This window comes from Lithobates pipiens, unplaced genomic scaffold, assembly GCF_037356315.1.
Source record: "Lithobates pipiens isolate NorthernLeopardFrog02 unplaced genomic scaffold, aLitPip1_a1.2 Scaffold_16, whole genome shotgun sequence".
NCBI classification, from domain to species: domain Eukaryota; kingdom Metazoa; phylum Chordata; class Amphibia; order Anura; family Ranidae; genus Lithobates; species Lithobates pipiens.
The window spans coordinates 450,000,054-450,025,249 of NW_027507748.1; the positions used below are offsets into that span (position 1 = coordinate 450,000,054).

Genomic DNA, 25,196 nt, shown 5'->3' on the forward strand with positions numbered 1-25,196 from the left:
CAATACATGCATATAAGCCTTTAATATTAGCACTTTTGATTTCTCCCATAGACTTTTAAAGGGTGTTCCGCGGGTTTCGAATTTGCCGCGAAAACCCCAAACAGCCAATGTTCTAGTCAAACTCACGTTCGACCAAAACATAAAGCCCATCTTGGTCAGGACCCTGCGATTATTACCTAATAAATGTTTAACCCCTGATCACCCGGTGGGTGATATCAGTTAGATTTTAGGGTCAGATAGGGTCTGCATCACCCCAGGCAGCGTCAGGTTAGTGCCAGTACTGTTAACACCCACGCATGCAGCATACACCTCCCCTTAGTAGTATAGTATCTGAACGGATCAATATCTGATCAGATCTATACTAGTGTCCCCAGCAGTTTAGATTTCCCAAAAACACAGCCCAGATACCTTCTAGCACCTGCGTTTTGCCCCTCCGCCCAGCCCAGCCCAGCCCACCCAAGTGCAGAATCGATCGATCACTGTCACTTACAAAAACACTAAACACATAACTGCAGCATTCGCAGAGTCAGGCCTGATCCCTGTGATCGCTAACAGTTTTTTTGGTAGCCTTTGTTACATTTGCTGATGGTCAGCAGCTTTTATACCTATGAGTCTCACTACTGTACCAGTAAATTTTGAGTCCAAAATGGCAAATCGAAGGTACAGTAGTGAAGAGGCCTACACATTTCTGAGCATGACAGATAGTGATGAGGAAGTCACTCATTTGTCAGATTCAGGCTCAGAATATGATCCTGTAGACAACAGTGGCTCCATGACAGATAGCTCTGACAACAGAGCTGTGGTCCCTGCCAAGGTCAAGCATACCAGACCCCGATCATCATCTGCTGTTGTTGAGGTGCAAGAATTCAGGGCTCTCGTATGGTGCAGAGAAAGTACTAGTGCCGCTATTCCTTCTGGTGAACTAGCAGCCCCAGTGGCCTAGTACACCCTGGTCAAGTAGTGTCCGCTGCAGCCAAGAAGACAAAGACAGGCACGTCGTGCCCATAGTGTCCTTCCTGCAGAATTCACCAAGCCAAATTGGAGCCCACCACTTCTGCAGCACCCTTACTTCCCCCATTCACTGGCCAACCCGCATTCAGGTGGAAACAGTTGATTTTTACGTCACTTTATTTTTATTCACTGTTTTTCACCAAGATCTCTATAGCTCTATTGTGGACAAAGCAATTTGTATGCTGGTCAATTCATTGCTGCTTATCCCCAGTTGTCCTTGCCAGAGATTGGAGACCAATTACAGTCTCTGAATTTAAGACCTTTCTGGGCCTATCCCTCAACATAGGCATAGTTAAAATGAGTATGTTGCAGTCATATTGGTCCACTGATCAATGTACCATATGCCAGTGTTCTCTGCTTCCATTTCACGATATGAGCAGATTTTGCGGTTCATGCACTTCAACAACAATGAACTCTGTTGTCCTCATGGAGACCCTGGATACAATCCGCTCTACAAAATTCAGCCCCTCAACCACTTCAGCCACATTTTACAGACTTGTTTACTCCCCATCAAGTTGTCTGCATTGATGAGTCCCCGATTATGTTTTCTGCCTGCTTGTCATTCAAACAGTATCTTACCAGCAAGCGTGTCAGATACGTGGTTAAGATGTCAAGATGTATAAGCTCTGCGACAGGGCCACAGGCTATACATGTCGTTTTATGGTTTACAAGGGAAGAGATAGTCACGTAGAGCTGACAAACTGCCCTGACTACATAGGAAGCGCTGGCAAGATTGTGTGGGACTTGGTGTCACCATTATTTAGAAAGGGGTACCATTTGTATGGACAATTATTACAGGAGCGTGACACTTTTTAGTCACTTGTTTGATCATCAGATTGGAGCATGTGGCACCATGCAATCTAATCATCGGGGCTTTCCCCAGCGGCTTGTAGATTCCCGTCCTAGGCTAGAGGAGAGAGCCTGCTTGAAGTGTAATAATTTGCTCGCTATGAAGTGGAGGGATAATAAGAATGTTTTCGTCCTTACCTCCCTTCATGCAGATACGATGATCCGAATTACTACAGCGACTGGTGTTATGGAGAAACCCCTCTGCGTTCACAAATATTTAACCAAAATATGGAGGGGTGGACCTCAATGGCCAGTTGTTGGCGCCGTACCTAGTTGCCCGTAGGGCCAGATGCTGGTACAAGAAAGTGTCTGTCTATTTCAATTGGTTTTGCTGAACGCTCATGTGCTATACAGAGCTTCAGGACGGACTGGATCCTTCCTTAAATTCCAGGAAGAGATCTTCAGAGCCCTTCTGTTTCCAGACAGTGCTCCACCTCACCATCCCCAACCAAATACAGTAAGACGGTTGCATGAGAGGTATTTTCTGTCTGCACCCCCCCCCCCCCCCTCCGAAGAAAATGTTGTGTCTGCAGAAAGCGTGGATATAGGAGTGACACCCATTATTATTGCCCCCCACGTCCTGACAATCCTGGTCTTTGCAATGGTGAATGTTTTGAATGCTACCATACACTATTGGAGTTTTAGCATAGGGTACAGCATTGCACAGACTAGGCACACTTTCACAGGGTCTCCCAAGATGCCATCGCATTTTGAGAGACCCGAACCGTTACAAATAAAAGTGTAAAAAGAAAAATAGATAAAAAGTAAAAAATAAATATATATATATAAAAAAAAATAGTTGTCCTTTTATTGTTCTCTCTCTATTGTTCTGCTCTTTTTTACTGTATTCTGTAATGTTTTATTGCGTATTATTGTTAACCATTGTTTTGTTTTCAGGTACGCCATTCAGCTGCAGCGTGGATTTATTTATCTTGACAGCAACAGCGCTTGTTCCCACGATGCATAAAGCCGTGACTCCAGCGCTGTCAGAGGTGATTTCACCACCACATTTAAAAAAATAGAGCATATATGCTGAAGCATGGGGGCAGCAGGGGAGGAGAAGCAATTTGCTCCTAACTTTTGTGGGCGGATGCCCTCCATGCTATAATATATACATATATACACACACACACACACACACATTTTAGGCACAGAATGCACAAAATGTTTTATTTTTTACTTTTTTTTTTGTATTTGCTTTGCAAGTATGGTAAGTCTTACTGTTAAACTGTAATGTTACTTTGTTTTATTGTTAACCATCATTTGGCTGCAGTGAAGATTTATCTTGACAGCAACAGCATGTGTTCCCACGATACATAAAGCCGTGACTCCAGTACTGTGGGAGGTGATTTCACCACCACAGTTAAAAACAAAATGGTGCATGTATGCCCATCATTAGAAGTGGGTGGATGAAGGGAGGTATTCTAATGGTGGGCATACCCACCGATCAATCTTTTTCATTCGGCCCACAGGCTGCATGAAAAAAAAAAATAGATTACAATATATGCCCAACAAGGACCAGCAACGTACTGGTATGTTGCTGGATTTTTAGTGGTTATACCAGAATGATGCCTGTGGGTTTAGGTATCATCTTGGTATCAAGTCTTTTCAGCCAGCAGTTGGCTTTCACATAAAAGCAATTCTAGGCCAATTAGTCTCTAGACTGCTTTTACAATCAGTGGGAGGGAATGTCCCCCCCCCACCCCCCACCGTCTTCCATGGTTTTCTCTAGCTCTCCTGTCCCAACAGGGAACCTGAGAATGCAGCCGGTGGTTCCGCCAGCTGACCATAGAGCTGATCAGAGACCAGAATGGCTCCAATCATCTCTATGGCCTAAGAAACTGGAAGCCAAGAGCATTTCATGACTTAGATTTTTCCGGATATAAACAGCGACATTGGGAAATTGGGAAAGCATTTTATCACACCGATCTTGGTGTGGTCAAATGCTTTGAGGGCAGATTTAAATAAAAAAAAAAAAAAAAAAAAGTACCTGTCACTACCTATTGCTATCATAGGGGATACTTACATTCCCTAAGATAATAATAAAAATGATAAAAAATATATAAATGAAAGGAACAGTTTAAAAATAAAAAAAGCAAAATAAATAATAAAAAAAAATAAAATAAAAAAAAGCATCCCTATCCCCCCCTCCTCTTATGCAAAGGCAAACACAAGCGTCGATCTAGCGTCATATGTAAAAAGCAATTGCACCATGCATGTGAGGTATCACTGCAAAGGTCAGATCGAGGACAGTAATTTTAGCAGTAGACCTCCTCCATAAATCTAAAGTGATAACCTGTAAAGGCGTTTAATGCTTTTAAAAATGTATGTAGCTTTTTGCCGCTGTACGTTTGTGCGCAATTTTAAAGCATGTCGTGTTTGGTATCCATGTACTCGGCCTAAGATCATCATCTTTTTTATTGCATCAAACATTTGGGCAATATAGTGTGTTTTAGTGTAAAATAAAAAAAATGTGTGTTTTTTTCCCAAAAAAAGCACGTCTGAATAATCGCTGTGCAAATACTGTGTGAAAAAAAAAATGAAACACCCCCAATTTTAATCTGTAGGGCCTTTGCGTTTTTTTTTTTTGCCCAAAGTTGTCACTAAATGATATATTGCTCAAACATGCCATGGGAATATGTGAAATTACACCCCAAAATACAGTCTGTTGCTTCTCCTGAGTACGGGGATACCACAAGTGTGAGACTTTTTGGGAGCCTATCCGTGTACGGGACCCTGTAAACCAAGCACCACCTTCAGGCTAAAGGTGTACATTTTTGATTTCACTCCTCACTGCCCAAAATCTCCCCAAATTACCCCATTTTGGAAAGTAGACACCCCAACCCATTTTCTGAGAGGTATGGTGAGTATTTTGCAGATCTCGCTTTTTGTCACAATTTTTTTGAAAATTTAAAAAAGAAAAAAAAACATTTTTCTTTCTTTCTTCATTATCAAAAACAAATGAGAGCTGCAAAATACTCCCCATGCCTCTCAGCAAATAGCTTGGGGTATTTACTTTACAAATTGGGGTAATTTGGGGGGTTTTGTGCCACCTTGGCATTTTATGGCCTTCAATACTGTGATAGGTGGTGAGGAGTGAAATCAAAAATCTACGTTCTTAGAAATCCTGAAGGCGGTGATTGGTTTTCGGGGCCCCCATACGTGGCTAGGCTCCCAAAAAGTCCCACACATGTGGTATACCTGTACTCAGGAAAAGCAGAAAATTTTATTTTAGGGTGCAATTCCACATATAACCATGGCATGTGTGAGCAATAGATCATTTAGTGACCACTTTTTTTTTTTGTCATTATTCAATCACTTGGGCCAAAAAAATAAGATATTCAATGGGCTCAACATGCCTCTCAGCAATTTCCTTAGGGTGTAGACGCTATAAATTTTTTCGCAAACCAATAAATATACACTTGACATTTTTTTTTACCAAAGACATGTGGCTGAATACATTTTGGCCTAGATGTATGACTAAAATTGAGTTTATTGGATTAATCTTATAACAAAAAGTAGAAAATATAATTTTTTTTCAAAATTTTTGGTCTTTTTCCATTTACATTGCAAAAAAATAAAAATCTCATAGGCAATCAAATACCATCAAATGAAAGCTCTATTTCTGTGAACAAAAGGATGCAAATTTTGTTTGGGTACCATATTGCATGACCACACAATTACCAGTTAAAGCAGCGCCAAATTGTAAAAAGTCCTCTGGTCTTTGGCCAGCTTAATGGGCTTAAGTGGTTAAAGGAATTTAACAAAATTATTTAAACAACAGATCAAAACAAATTATTTTTTTCATTCTGCACACGTCTATTGCGGTTACTATATTGCTAAACTTGAAAAGTAGGAATAGAGTCCCAGCGCCATGTACAAGGAACCTGGATGATTTAACAGATGGGATTTTGGTTGAAAACCCAAATCTTAGATTTGGACAAAAAACTGGTTTCAATGTAAAGGTCTTTCTGCAAGGTGGCCTAGCCTGCATACAAACTAAGGACATCCCAGTAGGTTAAAAGTAATACAATGGCATAAAACTTTCCCTAGTTTATTGGTATCTAGGCAGCACTGTGTCAGTATTGTTAGAGGACGTTTCTGCTTCATTAAAGACTACTTAACCCATCTCCTTTTAAAAAAATTTGGAGGTAATTACCATTCCAAACAAAAGCGCCAGCGTCTCATAATCAATCCACTCCACCACTTTCGTCAAACTGGGTCTCTGCAATCAAAATACAAAGCAATGTGTTAAGTATGGCTGTTAATTACCCATATAATGATTAGCTGCACAAAAGATTCACTCCATTTAATAATCAACAATTCAAATATGCATTAATAAATGGTAATTATCATTTATATGAATAATTTCAGTGTAGCTTGTTCATGGTCATTTGGAGACTAATTTCCTCTTTTGTGTATATTTCACTCAACTGCTTTTCAGTTATAAATTTTTTTTTTATTAAAAAAAACCCGTTTATAGTATAAAATGTACATCATCTAGTACAGATTTGTTAATTTCAGGAAAAACATGTCTTTAGTTAATAGCAGATGTATTATAAATCCATTATATCCAGTAAACATTTGCCCATTTTTTATCCACTGTCTTCCTGGAGAATCCTTTAGTGACTACTGTGTAGCTATACAATCTGTTTTTAATCCATGTAGCCTGGCCTGGTTTCGTCAATGTTCCTATATTTTGGCATTTGACATCTGCTTCCAGACAAACCCGATTATGTCTGTTTATAAACTAAAACGCCTACACTGGCCAGCATTAGCACATGCAAAATGAGTATTTTCTGCTATAAATTGCTCAGCAGTAATGTATACTGAGCCAGGCATGACTGTACTGACGCCTGTGCACAGCCCAACCATTCAAGTGGCCGAACAGAGCGAACCTGGAAGGAAGACTGGGTGAAGATGGAAGCGCTCCTGCACTGACAGCGTTTTAGGTCTTTCTTTGACAGGTAAGTATCATAATGCGCAAGTATGTGGTGTATACTAGCACATTATTGCATAAAGCTGCTGGGGAAACAGAAAAAAAAATGCAACAAGTTTATTATCTCTAATTTCAGCAACCTGTAAAGGCATTCCAACTGGCATCTTTATTTAAAGTCAACGTGTTACTGGATTATTGACATTTAGGTATTTATTTTCTTAACCAGCAATAAGTGAGCTTGAAAGCAAGTCCTTACTGACTTGTATAGCTGCAGGTACTGTGGATATATTTATGCTCAAATTACACAGCAGAAGCATTGAGGCTCCCCTTCCAAAGCACCGGCCCTGTGTTTAGACGCCTGCCAAATCATAGGGCCTCTGCTGGAAAGGGAAGCAGAGTGAGCTGATGTGCTAAGAGAATTAACAAATTTTATCTCCTGGAACTTTGAGGATAAATTTCCTCCATGGTGCCTTTAACAACAGAGGTCAGTAAAGGTTGGTTTTATCAATCCCTAGCTGCCAAGGTAAACTCCCTAAGTCCACCTCCCCAGCTGCTTTCTACTTTTATGCTGGAAACACTGGTGAAGACTTCAGCTCTAAAGTAATTAAACAGCTAGGAAAAAAGGGGATGGGTATGGTTAGCAGTAATTAGCTTTTGGGGGATAAGCCAAAGAGTAAAGGTATTCCTATCCTCTAAAGAAAAAAACGGGTGTATGTACGTAGGACAGTTTGGACATATCAGTTAACCGCTTCCCGACCACGATGTGCGTCAGCGCAATGGCTCAGGTGAACAAAAGGGCGTACCCGTACATCCCTTTGTGATCCCGGGGTAATGGGCACACACCGTGGGAGTGTGCCTATGGGTCCTGCGTACTTGATGTCCACCAGTGGCCCACGATCGCATCGAGGAGAGGCAGAACGGGGAAATGTAAACAAGGCATTTCCCTGTTCTGCCTGGTGACATGACAGGGATCTATGTAGCAATCTTGATAAAAATCGCAGATCAACGTCATTATTAATAAAAAAAAAATATATATATATAAAAATGCCATAAATCTATCCCCTATTTTGTAGACGCTATAAAACTTGTGCAAACCAATCAATATTGATCAGTTTTTTTTATTTATAGCGCAAAAAATAAAAAACGCAGTGGTGATAAAATACCACCAAAAGAAAGCTCTAGTTGTGGGGAAAAAACATTTTGAGTACAACGGCGCACGACCGTGCAATTGTCTGTTAAAGCGATGCAGTGCCCAATCACAAAAAATGCTCAGAGGCAAAATCTTCTGGGACTGCAGTGGTTAACCAAGGCATAAAATGCTGCAATAAATTGAAAGACTGGATTCAGACATTTTTTCTATGGGTGAATACTTGTACATATAAAAATAAAATGTCTTAAATATACACGTGTATGCATAATATATAAAGTTGTGCTCATAAGTTTACAAACCCTGGCAGAATTTATGATTTCCTTGTAATTTTTTTTTTAGAGAATATGAATGATAACACACAAACTTTTCTTTCACTCATGGTTAGTGTTTGGCTTAAGCCATTTACATTTAATCAACTGTTTACTTTCTTTAAATCATAATTGGCTCTTCTAGTTCTGGCGCTGCATGGAATGACTGCCCCTCTCCTCAGCTCCCACAGCAGAACCCAAAAATGGCTTAAAAATCCAGCATGAGATGCCCAAATCCACCTCAGCCGCTTCCGGGTAACACCATCCCGCAGATGGACCGATTTGTGGAGAAAACCAGCTCCCGCTCCCAAACGGCCCTGACGGCGCCGCCGGCCTGGCTGCAAATTGAGTCCCCGGTCTCGACCTACATGGAGCATCTAGCGGACACACAGGCGGGGGACATGGAGGCAATTTTCCTGGCAGTTGTGGCTGAAATTTTAGTTGGTCAACCTGACCATGGTTTGGTTTCAACAGAACCCCTCATTTTCCACTTCTTGATTAGAGTTTGAACACTGCTGATTGGCATTCTCAATTCCTTGGATATCTTTTTATATCTATTTCCTGTTTTATATAGTTCAACTACCCTTTCCTGCAGATTCTTTGACAATTATTTTGCTTTCCCCATGACTCAGAATCCAGAAACGTCAGTGCAACACTGGATGAAAGATGCAAGGGTCCGTCAGGAGTCCAAAAACTCCTGACCTTTTATACACACACACCAATTACAAGCAAACAGATCACAGGTGAGGATGGTTACCTTTAATAGCCATTCAAGCCCCTTTGTGTCAACTTGTGTGCATGTTATCAGGCCAAAATCACCAGGGTATGTTAACTTTTGATCAGGGTCATTTGGATAGTTTCTGTGAAGACTAGGATTTAGAAAGTAAACATAGTTGATTGATAATAAATGGCTTCAGCCAAACACTAACCATGAATGAAAGAAATTTTTTTGTGTTATCATTCATATTCTCAAAAAAAAAAATGGCCAAGAAATCTAATTCTGCCAGAGTATGTAAACTTATGAGCACAACAGATACAGGATCTATATCCATATCTATACACACACCCACACAGGTGTATTTTGGTTTCGTGCTATCCTAGGCAAGACTGAAATCTGCCGCCCCCCACCCCATTTAAATTTGTCCCACTCCTTCCTGTCCGTTGACATCCACCACCAGCTTATCACGACAAAAACAAGGGCTCTTACTAGGTTTTTTTTTATTTAAAATAAATTTACAACTGTATACACTGTATTCTTTCAGGAAAGGGGCTAGTAAACCGGTTTACTAACAACCACTCCCCTCTGACTCTCCATCTATCCAGACCTCCGCACTAGCAGAGGGGGGATGGGAGAGCTGATCAGCCACTGTACAGAGCAGCCCTCCTTGCTCTCCATCCATAGTTCCTGCAGCAGCAGTGGCTGCAGTCAGCAGTAGGGGGAGGTGGGAGAGCCAGCCAGCAGCTGCACGGAGCAACCCCCTGCCCATCCACATCCAACACATCAGCAGCTGTGGGATATTTTGGATATATGGATATTTTATGGGCTGATCGTTATTGAAATTAATGGTCTAACCACATTGTACCTATAAGCTTTTCTACAATTACTATCTCATGTGGTAGGGCATTACACAACCCGGTCAATCTCAATGTAAAGAAACCCTTCCTATATTTATAGTGTTTTGTTTTCTTCCCGTTATAAGAAACTGACAATCTATTCTCCTTTGTTTAGTCATTGGGATAAAAAAATGTATATCAGACATATTTAGAAGCAGATATTCTTTAATGTGAACCAGTGCATCTGCCCTCGTCAGACAAAATTCAATGGGTTTACTTTAATGCCGAACTCACAGTTGCTTAACCATGGAAAAAGGGCAAATTATTATTAGCATAATAATGTGTTTTTTTATGCTAGAACACATCCAAACTGATGAATTGTGACACATCAGTATTTGTTCAACCATACAAAAATATTTTTAGCTCATTTAAAATGCTCCACAATTCTAATATTAGCTCCTGAAAAAAAATAGCTTTTGATTAAAGATTTTCTTTGGTGTCATTCTTAAATCACATTAAAGGGATTTTCTAACAAAAAAGAAAAAAAAAGTGCTACCTAATAATTGTAATTTTCCTGTGTGTTGTAGAACATCTGGTACTTTTATTACGTCTGTTTAATAAGGCTACAAATGGTCCCAAAAAAGGTACCAATCTGTATAAATGTAGTGGATTAAAATTTAAACTGTACATGCCATTCAGGCTCATTAAAAAAACAAAAAAAAAAAAAAAACGTAACCTAAAGTTCTGCTTTAAAATGAGAAATTCAGCTTATTCCATGTCTTTTTATACAATACGCAAGTGCTTGAACTACCACATTAAGACAAAATGAGATTGAATAATATGCTTACAGTCCTACTTGGTACATTTTGCAGAATGGGTTCTGTAGGCTCCATTGAACAAGTATCGGTATGTAAACAGAAATTTAGCAAGAGACTAATAGTCCCTTCTTAATTCCAACATTGCTTAGAAAAAAATGCTTCCCGAGAGAAGACAAATGAATTGACTTTGAATTAGATGTTACCAACAAGGTCCAGTGGTCAGCAGACTTGTGTCTGTATACCACTAGTTCATAAAGTGTTAGCAGTCTATTAAAGACATTTTAAAGCCCAATTTAAGTTTTGTGTTAAATTTCAGAGATGACTGAAGGGTACATGAAAAAAACATTGTCTTACTTGAGGTCTCACTACTATTTGCAAACAACTTCACCTCCAACAGCAGTATAAAATATTCAGATCTAATTGGCAGGGCTACCGGGAGGACCACTGCCATCTGTGTGTAATCAGCAGTCTCTCTTCAGTGGTCCAGCAATCCCTCGCTGAGTAATAGGCTGTATAGCTGTGCAATTCGCAAAGTGCACGCTCCCTGCTTATTGCACAATTGTAGCTGTAACTCAACAGGAATTGCGTTGCACCACTGCAGTGAGATTGTTACACACACAGGGTCATTGATAGAAACCATGGGGCCCCATACAGCCTACCTGACTGAGGTGCCTGCCTTGCTGAAGGAAGCAGACAGTGAAGAAGCTTCTGTAACCGATATCACTCTGCCAGGGCCAGAACTTTATGGTCATTATCAGCAAATGCAAGCTGAGTGGTATTAATCCGCATGCACTCCGAATTAGAAATAAATCCCTCCATGACACAGCTTCCTGGGTCCCTGTGAATGAACTGATGGGGCCCAGGTAGCATGCTTTAGACCACCTGGCAGCCGCTGGAAATGGGGGAAACATGAAAAATGTGCCTGGGTTGCCACATCATCCCTTTAATCTACATTTACACAGGTTCTGTGGCCGATTAAGGTGGTAATTAAACTCACTTGGTGCCTTATCTGCATTAAATCAGGATCAGAACCTGTGTAATTAATATGTGTTCTGGATTAAAGGGATGATGTGGCAACCCTACTTGCAGCCACATCAAGAAAATCATCAGTGATACGACAGTACAGCTGGCCCTCCTTTTGAACCGATGGGGCCCTGTACAGGAGGGCCAGCTGAACTGCCTTAGCAGCAGCCCTGCACACACACAAACAGTACTGGGTCCTCTCTGAAGCCTGACACCAGACACTGAAGATTTTATGTGGTTTAACAATTATTAAACAGATTTCAACTGGGCTTTAACACAGCAAATTTAAATCAAATATGGTTGCATTCCTTATTGTTACTTCAGAATCTGGCCCAATCCAATGTGTGTTGTATTTTGTGATTTGTTATAGGCACAAGAGACCAGAAATATTGAAATTAATATCCATTATTTTTCAACTATTAGCATCAAGTGCAGTTTCAGAAATCAAGAGAGAATAAGCATTTTTAATATCAATATGAGAGACAGTTTACAAAAGTGAAGGCATTCAATTTTTATCTTAAAGTGGTTGTAAACCCTTACAAACCACTTTGACCTACAGGTAAGCCTAGCTTAAGGCTTACCTGTAGGTCCAAGAAATATCTCCCAAACCTATACGGTTTAGGAGATATTTGCCCCAAGACAGGCACCGCTATCTACGGCGCATGCGCCGTAGACAGCGGCGCGCAGGCACACTGAGCGGGGCATTGTCGATGACGGCAATGCCGCGAGTCTCAGCTCCCGTGCGCATGCGTGGGAGTGACGTCATCGCTGCTCCGGCGAATCACAGCGCTGGAGCAGCGAGACCCACCAAGAAGATGGACGCTCGGAACTACAGGGGACAGCAGTGACTTCGCTGGCTCCTGTGTCAGGTAAGTGACACATAATGGACTACTATGCGATGCATAGTAGTCCATTATGCTTTGCCTTTACAGGGAATGAAAGAGGAAGTAAACTCATCAGGGTTTACTTCCTCTTTAAAGGGTATTTTGTTTTAATAGACATGTTATACTTACCTGCTCTGTGTAATGGTTTTGCACAGAGCAGCCCCGATTCTCCTTTTCTAGGGTCTCCCGCAGGCGCTCCTGGCTAATCTTCTCAGTGTGCTAACTTAGCAGCCCCCCAATACTTACCTGAACCCCCTCTCGATACAGTGATGTCTACTAGAGCCTTGGCTCTCTGGAGACTCTCACTCCCGATTGGCTTTTGGCAGCAGGGGGAACCATTGGTTCCCATTGCTGTCAATCACAGCCAGTGAGACAATCAGGAGACAGAAGGGCGGGGCCAAGCTACAGCTCCACGTGAGAATGGACACGCAGCCACAGCTCAGGAGCATGCCTGCTTGAGTGCCCCTAGAGCAAACTGCTTGCTGTGGAGGCACCCAGCAGAAGGGAGGAGCCAGGAGCACTGGCGTGGGACCCAAGAAGAGAAGGTAATTATAACAGGTTTGTCATTTTAGAAAAAAAAAAAAAAACCTTTAATAAACATTGAGACTTAAAAGTAAATATACAGAAATTAACACTCCTTGAGATCTAGAAGGGAGTTTAAATTTGCACATGTTTTAACATCAAGATATACAGACAGTGAAATCAAGAATTTCTCCAGTTTAAGAATACACAAATCAAGGGCAACTTGGATTTTTAAGCCGTCATTTATCCTGGTTACTACAAGGTTGTAGTAGATTTAACAGTTCCATCCATAAAATATCTGCTAGCAATGTGTGGAAGCTTCATTTTGCTAAACAAAGTTTGCAGATCTTAATATTTTTGTTAACTTACATCACCCACAGCTGCCAAAGCTGCCAGTGCTGCCAAAGAGCCCAACATTGCTGCTAGTGTTCTGTGGACAATCTAAGTGAATAAAACAAACAAAAACAAAAAACATTTAAAAAATGCATTCCATAAGACTTGGCATCATTGTTTCTTGTTCATCAATTTGTAAAACATGCCACTGTATGGATATGAGCAAGCCGAATACAACTTAAAGGGGTTGTAAAGGTTTGTTTTTTATTTTCTACATAGGTTCCTCTAAGCTAGTGCATTGTTGGTTCACTTACCTTTTCCTTCGATTTCCCTTCTAAATGTTTTTTTTCTTTGTCTGAATATCTCACTTCCTGTTTCTCCTCAGTAAACTTCTCACCATCATCCGAGCTGGTGGTTAGTCAGCCAGAACAGCTTACTGAACAGCTTACTGAGGAGGAACAGGAAGTGAGAAATTCAGACAAAGAAAACAAAGAAAAAAAACATTTATAAGGGAAATCGAAGGAAAAGGTAAGTGAACCAACAATGCACTAGCTTATAGGAACCTATTTAGAAAATAAAAAACGAACCTTTACAACCCCTTTAACTCATAACTAAAGCGTTTATGTGAGAGGGAGGGGGAAATAAACACACATATATGCACATTTCCTCAAAATTCTGCAAGCTCAGAACATTACATTTTAGTCCTACCAGAAATCCAGTGTAATCCTAACTTTTAGTTAGGAATTGTGCCTAAGAGCCTCTCCTGCACTTAAAGTGGTTGTGAAAGTAGTTACACCACTTGTACCTATTGGGTAAGCCTATAATAAGGCTTACCTGTATGTACTGGAAATATCTCCTAAACCGTGTAGGAGATAATTACCATAAACCCTTGCGCCAACGTCATTGGCACATGCTCACTGAACAGCTCGTTCGTGCCACTTCAGCAGCTGCGCCGTGACCGGTGGCACGCACACCGCAGGAGTGTCATCATTGCGGCTCTGGCCATCATAGCACCAGAGCCCGCAAACCCAGAAACAACATCGTAAGACATATCACCAGTCACAGCATTATGCGGGGGCCACTGCAACAGCTTCCAAGGTAAGCATTTCATAATTAACTAGTATGGAATGCGTACTAGCCCATTATGCCTTTGTCTTACAGGGTTTGTTTGTTTTTTTTTTTTCAGGTTTACAACCACTTTAAAAAGGATAAGTTCACCTTGTAAAAAAAATATAAAAATGCACAACTTTTTGCAGGTAAATAATAATAAAAAAAAAATGTGCATTTAATTATTTACTAGGAGCTTGCAAAGATCACGTATGCAATCTTAGGCTCCTGCAGACTGCCAGTGCATATGCCTGCTTGTACCTTGTACGAGCAAGCAGTTACACAATAGGAAGCATCAATGAACCACCTAGAGTGACAACAGCATCCTAGTAGTTTATGGAAAACTGCAAGCCAACATCCAGAAAGGTTGTGGATTATTGTAGTTTGCCTATTCACAGAACTCTATGAATGAATGATGCATTGTGACTGTGGAGAGAGGATCCCGGCCCACTGTCACAACAGAGGAATGGGTTTTGAGGGGGGGGGGGGGGGTTGATGTGCAACAGTAACATGTTACACCATAAATACGGGTGTAACATGTTACAAAAGGTGAACTTATCCTTTAAATCTTCCCTACTTGACTAAGACTACCCCTTTCGCACTGAGGCGGTTTGCAGGCGCTATAGACTTAAAAATAGCGCCTGCAAAGTGCCCTGAAACAGCGGCTCCATACACTCCAGTGTGAAAGCCTGAGGAGCGCATTAGGAGCGGTGAACTCACCTCTCCTCCCCCATGAAATTAATGGGGCAGCACTGCTATACCGCTGTCAAAACTAAAAATAGTGCCTCTTTACCACTGATGCCCGGGGTGGCTCAGTGTGAAAAGGATCTAAGAATACCTTCCTTGTATGTTATGGAGACAAACAGAAGATTTGGTGTTATATAGTCCAGCAGGAAGAGCTCAAGCAGGGCTGATTTCTGGTGTGTTCAAACAGGAATTTATGAGCTCAGTAAATTTCTGTCAGGATCATCAGATATTTTTCTGTACTCACAGAATTTTAAAAAGGAATAACGTGTGGGAAAGTGTTTATTGCAGAGATGTACTACAGAGTTTTTTTTTTTTTTTTTTTGCTCAAACATACATTGGCTAATTACATTAATATGTAAGTATTACATCAGCCTTTAATAAATACAGACAAGCCAGTTTCCAAGCGAGTTCCAAAACTCCAGTGCAGGTTTAGCTGCCAAATAGAAATGGCTGCCAAATGGATAATGCAAACAAGTAAAATGGGGGAATTGAAAATACAGCAGCATTGTGGGTTACTAAGGAAATATGTTATACCATATTTATTGTGTGCACTTATTAGCAGGCAAGATGAATACAATACCTCACTATATAGGTATACACCATTCTGTATATTGTAAAAGTGTTTATTGTGGAGTACATTAAATAATCAGGGTGGCTTACCTCAAATATAATTAGTGCATAAACTCCTGCTAAGATAACGGCTGCAATAGTTACTTGTGTCTCTATGCTTGCACTGAGGTATTGATGAGATAAAGATAGTGGAACGAGCTGGGTCTCCTGTAGAAAGGCTTGAATATTTATCGAGATCGAGTCACTAGAATGAATATAAACATGCTTTTATTCAGTGCTTAAAAGGAAATTAAATTTGATGCTCAAATAAACAAAAAAAAGTTTACAGCTAGGCCATTACTGCAAGAGGAACATAAGCATTTCCTGTATGTTTGAACATTAAATCACCTCCACGTTCTTAGCAAGTTCAAGAATAATTGAAAAAAAAGGAGACTAGTGCAAGATTTTACATGATGGTAGTAAACAAGATAAAACCTGTCTGATGAAGCTTGTCTATGAAAGTCTATGAAATATCAGCAGGGAATTTAAAGTGGTTCTAACGGCTGAAGTTTTTTTAAACTTTAATGCATTCTCTGAATCAGGGGTAAAAAAACTTCTTGTGCAGTCCCCCCCCCTCCCTCTCCCTTATATTTACCTGAACCTAATCTTGATCCAGCAAGGTGCATGAGAGAAGCAGCTCTCTCCCTCATTGGCTCAGAGACAGAAGCAGGAGCCATTGGTTCCTGCTGCTGCCAAACACAGCCAGTGAGAAGGGAGCAGGGGGGTGGCAGAGATGCACTCTGTCTCTATGGAAACACAGTGCTGTCTCAGGAGCAGGGTAGCACCCCCATAGAAAAAAAACACTTGCTATGTTGAGCACTTGGCAGGGGGAGGAGGAGCCAGGCATGCCAGCAGGGGACCTGAGAAGAGGATTGGGGCTGCTCTGTGCAAAACAATTGCACAGAGCAGGAAAGTATAGCAGGTTTGTTGTTATAAAAAAAAAAAAAAGTTTAAAGCGGAGTTCCACCCAAAAGTGGAATTTTCGCTTATCCAATTCCTCCCCACCCCTGGAGCCACATTTGGCCCCTTTTGTGGAGGGGGGGTGGGTACCTGTTTGTAACTTGTACCCTGTCCCCACTTCTATCAGACCTCGTCACGGCAAGGTACATTACAAGTCCACCCCACCTTCTCTCCTCCCTTCCCCTGATGCTGGGATAGTAAGAGTGCAGCATGCTACACGCATGCGCAGTAGGGACTTTGATGTGAGGCCTGCCGGGTTCCCTTACTGGCAATGGCAGCACCCGACAACTTATGGAAACATCAGCTGAGGTGCGGACATCACTGGATTCGAGGACAAGGAAATGGCCTATAAAAAGTCAGCAGCTTCACATACTAGTATGTGTAGCTGCTGACTTTTACATTTTGGAGGTGGGGGGGGGGGGGGCTGGAACACTGCTTTAAGAAGCAAAATATTGCATTCTTACATTCGAAACACCCCATGAGAATGCAAAAACATTTTTTCCTGACCACTACATATGCATTACAAAAATTCATAAAGAAATAAAGCTAAACTGCAGACAAAACACAATTAAATCTATTAACTAATAACGGATTTGCTTATCCAAAACTATTTCAGTTTTTTGCCGATGTTGACGTTAAACTACCTAAGAGTTTCTTATATTTGTCAGAGACTCTTATGGTGGGATCTCTACATTTCAGTTTCTAAGTCTGGCTATCCAACTAGGTGTTATGAAGGAGTCCGAACTCTCCTTATAGGTTTATTTATTTTACATTATGGGGAAATTACAAGAGAAACCTTTGATGGTGGCAGGAATATTATCAGGCAGTGGCAAGAATATCAGCAGGAAAAACACCCCAAAAAAAAAAAAAACAGACTTGGTGTATAAAACAAGTAGAGTCAGTATCAGGTAAACTGACCCTTTAAAAGAAAAGTACATATATTTTTACACACGGATGTATTAAATTGTTGTGATTTAGGCATTTGCCTGAAGTTGAATCACACATAGTTTATTGACTTCAGACAGCCAATAGATGTGCTTAAAATTAGGTCACATCGGCGGACCTCTGTGGGTGTAGGGAAAAAGGTAGAGCCACTCTTCCTGCACATTGTTCCCAAATTCAATGGGCAAACCACATTAAGATATTCTTCTCCTTTGTCTGAAAATGTGTTTTGGGTAAGGAAAAAAAAATGAATGTATCTTGTTTTACAGGTGTAATGTTATTATTCATGAATAATGCAAGACTGCTGAGGCACAATGGGCCTAGGTACCAATGATATAATACAATGGGATCAAACCCCCCTCCACCCTTGCCCTTTAACCCATTAAATAAGATACAACCATTAGTTGGAAAAGGCAAGGCCACAGCTTTATTAAAGTCCAACACATAACATGTGAACATATTTAACCAGTGGCAGTCACAGTCGTACTGTCAACACTCAACCAAAAAAGAGGGAAGTGGCGCCTGTCCTTACCACAAGTGCTGGACAGACAGCCTACTTCCAATTTTCCATCAAGGGCATTGCCCATTACAGCAACTTTACCTGCTGGCAAGGTCAAGAAACCACAGCAAGCTGTGACATACTATAACAGAGGAAAAAAGAGGGCAGGAGGGTGGGCAGCTCTTCCAACCGACTCTTCTAAAAGACCCAAAATTCCCTGGGGCACACGTTCCATGAGATCAGGCCCACCCCCATGTCCCCATCAGTCAAGGCTCTCTTTCCCTAGGGAGGGGGCTCAAGAGGCCTTCATTATAATGATCATATAAAACTTTGAAACTAACCGAACAAAAAGAAATAAGGCACCTGGTCCTTTATTTGAAACTAACCCGTTTAGAATTTCAAATGTCCTTTGCTTTACAATGTGTTCATTTTTTCTTGAGTTCAAAGCCAGAGTCCAGTTATAGATAACCTGTAAAGCCCCAAAACACACGTGTATTAGTTTATGCATTTTTAAAGGCATTTTCTACCATTTGAGATTTTAAAACACATCATGAAAAGTACCCATATCCACTCAGTAACTAGTATTGAAAAATCTTGTTTCTCTGAAAAATCAAGTGGAGTCTGACAACACCTTATTTATTGCAACATAATTCCATAGCATTTTACTGTGTTAATGCAAAAAAAAAAAAAAAAATTTCCCTCAGTGTAAAGAAATCTTATCAGAAGTGATTCATGCAGATAGAGGAATGGGGCAAAAGACTGAAATGCCACAACCTGCTCTGGATAGAGACAAGTACAAACTGCCGAGGGATTTGCTTTGTTCATATTTCATATCTGAGGTTTACAACCTTTAAAAGGTCTGCTTTAAGGTTGTAAAGCCACTTATAAACTTATATTTTTGTTTGTATGCTAGCACTACAAAATTGGATTTGTATACAGGTATACTAATCTACATAACCTATCAATTATAAATTGTTACTCTCAATTACTCACCATTGGATATATTTGCAGAATATGTGACCCACTACAAATTAGGATTTTTAACTTTACAGTGACCTGAATTGGAGATTTGCTATAATAGGAAACATTGATAAATAATTAATGTGTCCAAGTTGATCCCTGAAAAAATGCCTATGGTTTTGAACGCTTTGTGAAAAGTAACAATTTCCTGATATGGGAGGGTGCCTAATCACTTTTGACTAAAACAGAAGCTAATTGTTAGCACTGGCTTCTGTTGAACAGACATGAGTAAGCACATACCAAAATTCGGCCACTTCAGCAGGTTTGCCGGTACATGTGCATCTGGCTTAAAGCCTTATATCTGTATATTTGCAGTGTGAGATATAAAGCTGGTCCAAAGATGGATCAAACATCTACTGATTCAGCAGGGACTGGTCAAATTTTGATCCATCCATGGCCATTTTCGCGTTCTAAACGATTAGCTTCTCTTGAGTGGGAATGTTAGAAAACTTCAATTTGATCAGTGCTTGAAGTCAAATTGACTACAGCACTGATAAGTGTATTCTGACAGTGGAGTAGTCCCACTGTCAGAAAACAAGAGGGCAGCAAAGAGGGTTCCTTCATCCACCTTTGTGGATGGGGCAATCTGTTCATTTTTTGTTTTTGATCAGCCGGCTCGATGTTTAAAAAACTTAAATAAAAATTATTCATCTATAGCCAGCTTTAGGCAATGCTGCCGCTCACTGGCAGTCTCCGGAGATTGAGTGATATTTGGTGGTGTCACTACTGTGCTTCTCACAGTTTCCTTTTTGGAGATTCTGATGAGAAAGCAAAAATAATGTACCAAGATGGCTTGCTCCACACAACTGTGCAGAGAAAGGCATGTTACGTCAATAATGGGGAAATAATGGGGAGCAGATCAGCTCCAGTGAGACCACAGGCTGTACTGGTGGCTGCCTGTAGTCCTTCACCCGGGGTCCGTCACCCCTCTGACTGACACAGCTTCCACAGGTCAGTTCCTCTTTAAACTCTTCCATGGCAATTGCCCACTACCCTTGCTGCTGGGAATGCTTATAACATCAATTATCTAGTTGCAAAAAAAAAATTACACCTTTTTTGCTGTTCATGAAGCAAACCATTGCAGGGGGAGAATGTACTTTAATTATGGTCAGGTCATTAAAAATGGGCACGGTTCTACAAGAGGCATATCCTTAATCCAACACCACAATTAAACCTATATAAAAAGAGCTGTAGGCATGGAGCTAAAGAAAAACAAAAGTAATAAAAAAACTGGTAATAAAAGTAAACAATGATCCTCCTGTTTTAAAGGTGCGGAATCATAATGCACAAAGAAATTATGTAAAAACACTATAAGCATAGACATTGTCTAACAAAGCTGACCCAAACACATAATATAGACCCGTTATAGTTCTGGAAACTTAGTAACTCTTTATGGTAAAAAGAAAAAAAAAAAACCCACCACATTGAATCGTATCGAACTTTAATTCTTGGAAAAGAGGGGTAGCCACTCACAATTATAAAAGTCAATGTATAGGTTTAGTGAATGATCTGATACACAACTATGACCCCTGGTACAGTACTTTCAAACACCAACTTGTTTTACTTCCACATGGGAGCTTATTCACAGAGACCCTTTTTTTTACACTTTGACTATTATCACAATGAGTAACTCCCCTTTGGATTGAAGTGTGATGTATTTGGAGTGGCTACTGACCACTAGGAGCTTGTGCCTGACATTTGAGGAACAAAGGGGTTATATGTCTGAAGTAGAACAAGGCAGCATCTAATTACTTCTAATGTAGCTCCATGACTTTCACTGCGCCCTATACATGGGGGTGTCCAAGTTATTGCTCCTATGTATAGTGGTTTCTTTACAGCAGGGTCAGCTGACCAGGTCTGAATTATAAAAAAAAAAGACTAGTTCCTATTACAGTATGATGAGAAGGGTGCCATATTCTTATCCATGTAAGCTGTGCCATCACCAGGATATATGTAGGGTGACACAGACACCAAATATAATACAACACATTTTGCACTTTATGTTAACTGTTTTAAATGAAACAGTTAATGAGTGGTTTAAAAATTATGTTTTTTTAAAATAAACATGCATGCATGTTTTATTTGATGTGCATTGCCATTGTGAGGTAGAGTAATGTACCTCTTCCAGAGTTAAATGCTTGCTTGATTTCTTATATTTGTACATGTACATTCATTTCCCACACTCACCCTGGCCACGGTGATGCTGATCTGCTAGCCCAAGCAGTGCTGAGACATTAAAAGCTGCTTGGTGAGAGACCAGTTGAAATAATGTTATTTTGATGGATGGCTCCTCCAAAAGAGCGTATTTGACCTGCTCCCAAAGCTGAACCCAGCCCTCCCTGTCCCCGCAGCCTTGATCCCAGAATTAAACCCGGGACACAGGCATTGCAGTACAATTCAATTAAAAGTGGAATTGTCCCAAAAAATCTGGGACAGTTGATTAAGTATGCCAAAACTGCTGATCAATAGTGACTCTGGAGGTAAGTCCCATTTACACATTATACGGATATCTGCATGCTTCAGCAAAATAATCACATTACAATATCACAGTCATCGTATGTGATCAATACCCTCTTATAAGTGCACTGTAGAAGTTTATTACTCAGAAACCAAAATGCATTTGTCCTCATTTCATATTGTAAAATTTTAGGCCAAGAAGTCCTAAACACACAAACATGTTTTCAAATGAATTTATATAAAGACTCCCACCTGTGTAGGGCGACGTCTCCTTGAACCGGGATCGTCCATTTGAGAAATTTGCACAAGAATATATTCTTCATTTCTTCGATCGATCAAGTCCCCAGCAAAGGGTCCATCGACTTCCAGCTTTAGGAGTGCAGCATCCCGAAAATCTGTTAGGTTTACAGCTTGGAGGAGGATATGGGTTAAGGGGATATGAGGTACAAGTGGATATCATTTTTTTTTTTAAAACTCCAACCAAAAATAAGAGAACATTTTATAGTCCATGAGTAGAGAAAAAAACAAAAAAAAACAGCTTTTGCAATATTGGTTTTTCAATGCATAGATTTGCTACTAGATGTCCGCAGACTGATGGTCATCATTTTATCCACTTCCTCTGAGCCCAGGTCAACTTAGTTCCACCCGGGACAGTGACAGGGGAATAAGAATAGTGACAAGCTCATCTGTCACTCGGCTTTATCTTGCTCTAAGTATGCTTCATGCTAGCACAAATTGACTCCTTATTCTGCGTCTCTCTATCCCAGTCCAGGACAAGTTTGTAAGAGGCAGATACCAGGTCATATTCGGGTATGTGCATTTAGAAACACATTTAATGATGTGTTAATGCTGAACTCACAAAGAATATATATCCATTTAGTGTGCACCAAATGCTTTTGCAAACCCAGACATTACTTTATTATTTATTGGTGATATCATCATTGCATAACGAGAGTGCAACAGTGACTGGTCTATAGTACAAGAAATTCCTACACAGAGACAAAGTATAGGAGTGGTTTCATTATGTATTGCTATACACAGCTTGAAGATATACAATAAAAGGGCCCATTCAGATTCAAAATATACACAAAACACTTTAATGTCCATGTTATTTAACTTGAAGCTCAACTTTGATTAGGTGCTCTTCTCTAGACTGATGAGAGAATACGAGGCATGAATGGCTGACATGTTCCTAAAATATGTCTACTGAGTGCACTTTACAAATTATACTGAATATAAGCGACCTATAGTGTGCTATGTATAAATCATTATCTGCACCAAAAAAAAAAAAAAAGAATGTTTAATTTTTTTTTTTATTTGTTGTGTGAGCAATGGGGGTTACTCAAGTTTGATTGCAAAAAGTGGTAATACACTTTAAAACAGTAAAGGATCAACAAAGCTGGGTGCCTGGTAACTTTCCATTTCCTCAAAATGTAACAAAAAAAATACACATACAGTATATTATTGCCTGCAGAAAAATCTTTGTCTGAGCAAAGCTCTATTCCTATGAGGAGTTATGTGCCATCATCAATATTCTATTTATGCTTTACATACTGTAACTATTCCAGGTAAAGCCATAAAACTCTGCATTAAAATACATCTAAATTCAAAAAACTTATTGTAATATGTTGCAGTCTACAGCCATTTTTGGCTGCATTAGTAATTCTATCTAATGATTCAGCCAGTGACACGTCCTTGTTGTCAATGCTCACTCGCTGCACTGTATCTATGAAGGTACAGCTTTGTCCCCTAAGATGTTCTCCTAATTTGGTCTACAAACACCTCTATGCTTCTCCGCTATCTTTTGTGAACTGTAGAGGGAGTAAAGTGATATTAAATCAAAAATGAATGATATTACAGTTTACTATGTCCTAGATAAGATTGCTGCGTTAGTTTTCTTTTTTAGGCTTTTAATTTTCATCTGGTGATCCAGCCTCTAAGTTTTGTTTTTCAAAAGAACAAGTTCTCCAGCAGAATGGATCAGTTGCAGAGATGGGACAAACCATTTAATACTAGCAGGAGTGCTTTCAGTGAACAGCTTTTATGTTTGTAAAACTTATCCCAAAAGTGCTGTAACTGCTGCTAAAGTGCTAGTTGGAGTTTAGTTTCAGTATGTTAGTGCATTTAACCACTTGCCGACTGCCGCACGTAGCTTTACGTCCGCAGAATGGCACGGCTGGGCAAATAGGCATACAGGTACGTCCCTTTGAATTTGCCACCGCGTGGTCACGTGTGCGCCGCCTGCAGCGCACACGGGCGACCCTTCCGGGAGATCCGTGAGTAGGCTCGCAGGTCCCGCGGACTCTATTTCAGCAGGAATACCCGCAATCGTTTCACTCAGCTGAAGAACAGGGTGATGTGAATGTAAACAACTATCTCCCCGTTCTGCCTCGTGACAGTGTCACTGGTCATAGCTCCTTGTGATCAGGAGCTATGATCAGTGATGTGTCAAACACAGCCCCTCCTCCTAACAGTTAGAATCACTCCCCATGACACACTTAACCCCTTCCTAGCCAGCTAGTGGTTAACCCCTTCACTGCCAGTATCATTTTTACAGTTATCAGTACAATTTTACAGCACTAATCGCTGTAAAAACGACAATGGTCCCAAAAATGTGTCAAAATTGTCCAACATGTCCGCCATAATGTCGCAGTCCTGATAAAAATGGCAGATTGCTGCCATTACTAGTAAAAAAAAAAAAAAAAAAGAAAAAAAGGAGGATAAAAACATCATAAAACGAACCACTATTTTGTAGACACTATAACTTTTGAGCAAACCAAACGCTTATTGCGATATGTAGAAGATTACGTATCGGCCTAAAATGAGGGAAAAAAAATGTTTTATTTAACTTTTGGGGATATTATAGCAAAAAGTAAAAAAGAATGTGTTTTTTTTTCAAAATTGTCACTCTATTTTTGTTTATAGCGCAAAAAAAAAAACGCAGAGGTGATCAAATACCACCAAAAGAAAGCTCTATTTGTGAGAAAAAAAAAGACATCAATTTTGTCTGAGTCACCTTGCACAACCGCACAATTGTCAGTTGAAGAGACACAGTGCCGAATCGCAAAATGTGCTCTGGTCTTTGGCCAGCAAAATGGTCCTGGGCTTAAGTGGTTAAACTGCTAGTCCATCTAACACTCCCCTCCCCCAGACTGATCAGGTTGCTGTCCAAAGGTGCCCCCCATGCTCATTCATTCAGAGTGGAGCACTTAACACAGGTGTTATGTTAGTGGCCAGATCACCAGGTGAAAACAGAGGGGGAAAAGCTTAAAAAGAAAAAAACAAATGCAGTCACCACATCTAATGATTAATAAGCTGCAATATAATACATTTTTGGTTTGGGATTCAAGGTTTTTCTGTACATAAGGTAAAAACCTTCTTGCCTGAGCCCCATCTCAATCAAGCGATGTGCACAAGAAATGCTGCTCTCCGGGTTCTCTTCCTCCTCACTGGCTGAGACAGCA

The 25,196-nt window shown here is 40.3% G+C and overlaps 1 protein-coding gene across 2 annotated transcripts in view; it reads right to left on the bottom strand.

Moving 5' to 3' along the window:
- Window positions 1-25,196, bottom strand: part of OCA2 (OCA2 melanosomal transmembrane protein) — a 561,190-nt gene that overhangs the window by 238,413 nt on the left and 297,581 nt on the right. For both annotated transcript variants that reach the window (XM_077482777.1, XM_077482778.1), the window contains 5 exons: window positions 21,985-22,142; window positions 18,642-18,724; window positions 15,906-16,059; window positions 13,428-13,499; window positions 6,020-6,085 (listed from right to left, as the gene is read on the bottom strand). In XM_077482777.1, coding sequence (XP_077338903.1) covers window positions 6,020-6,085; window positions 13,428-13,499; window positions 15,906-16,059; window positions 18,642-18,724; window positions 21,985-22,142 — 533 coding nt within the window. The remainder of the gene's footprint in view (window positions 1-6,019; window positions 6,086-13,427; window positions 13,500-15,905; window positions 16,060-18,641; window positions 18,725-21,984; window positions 22,143-25,196) is intronic.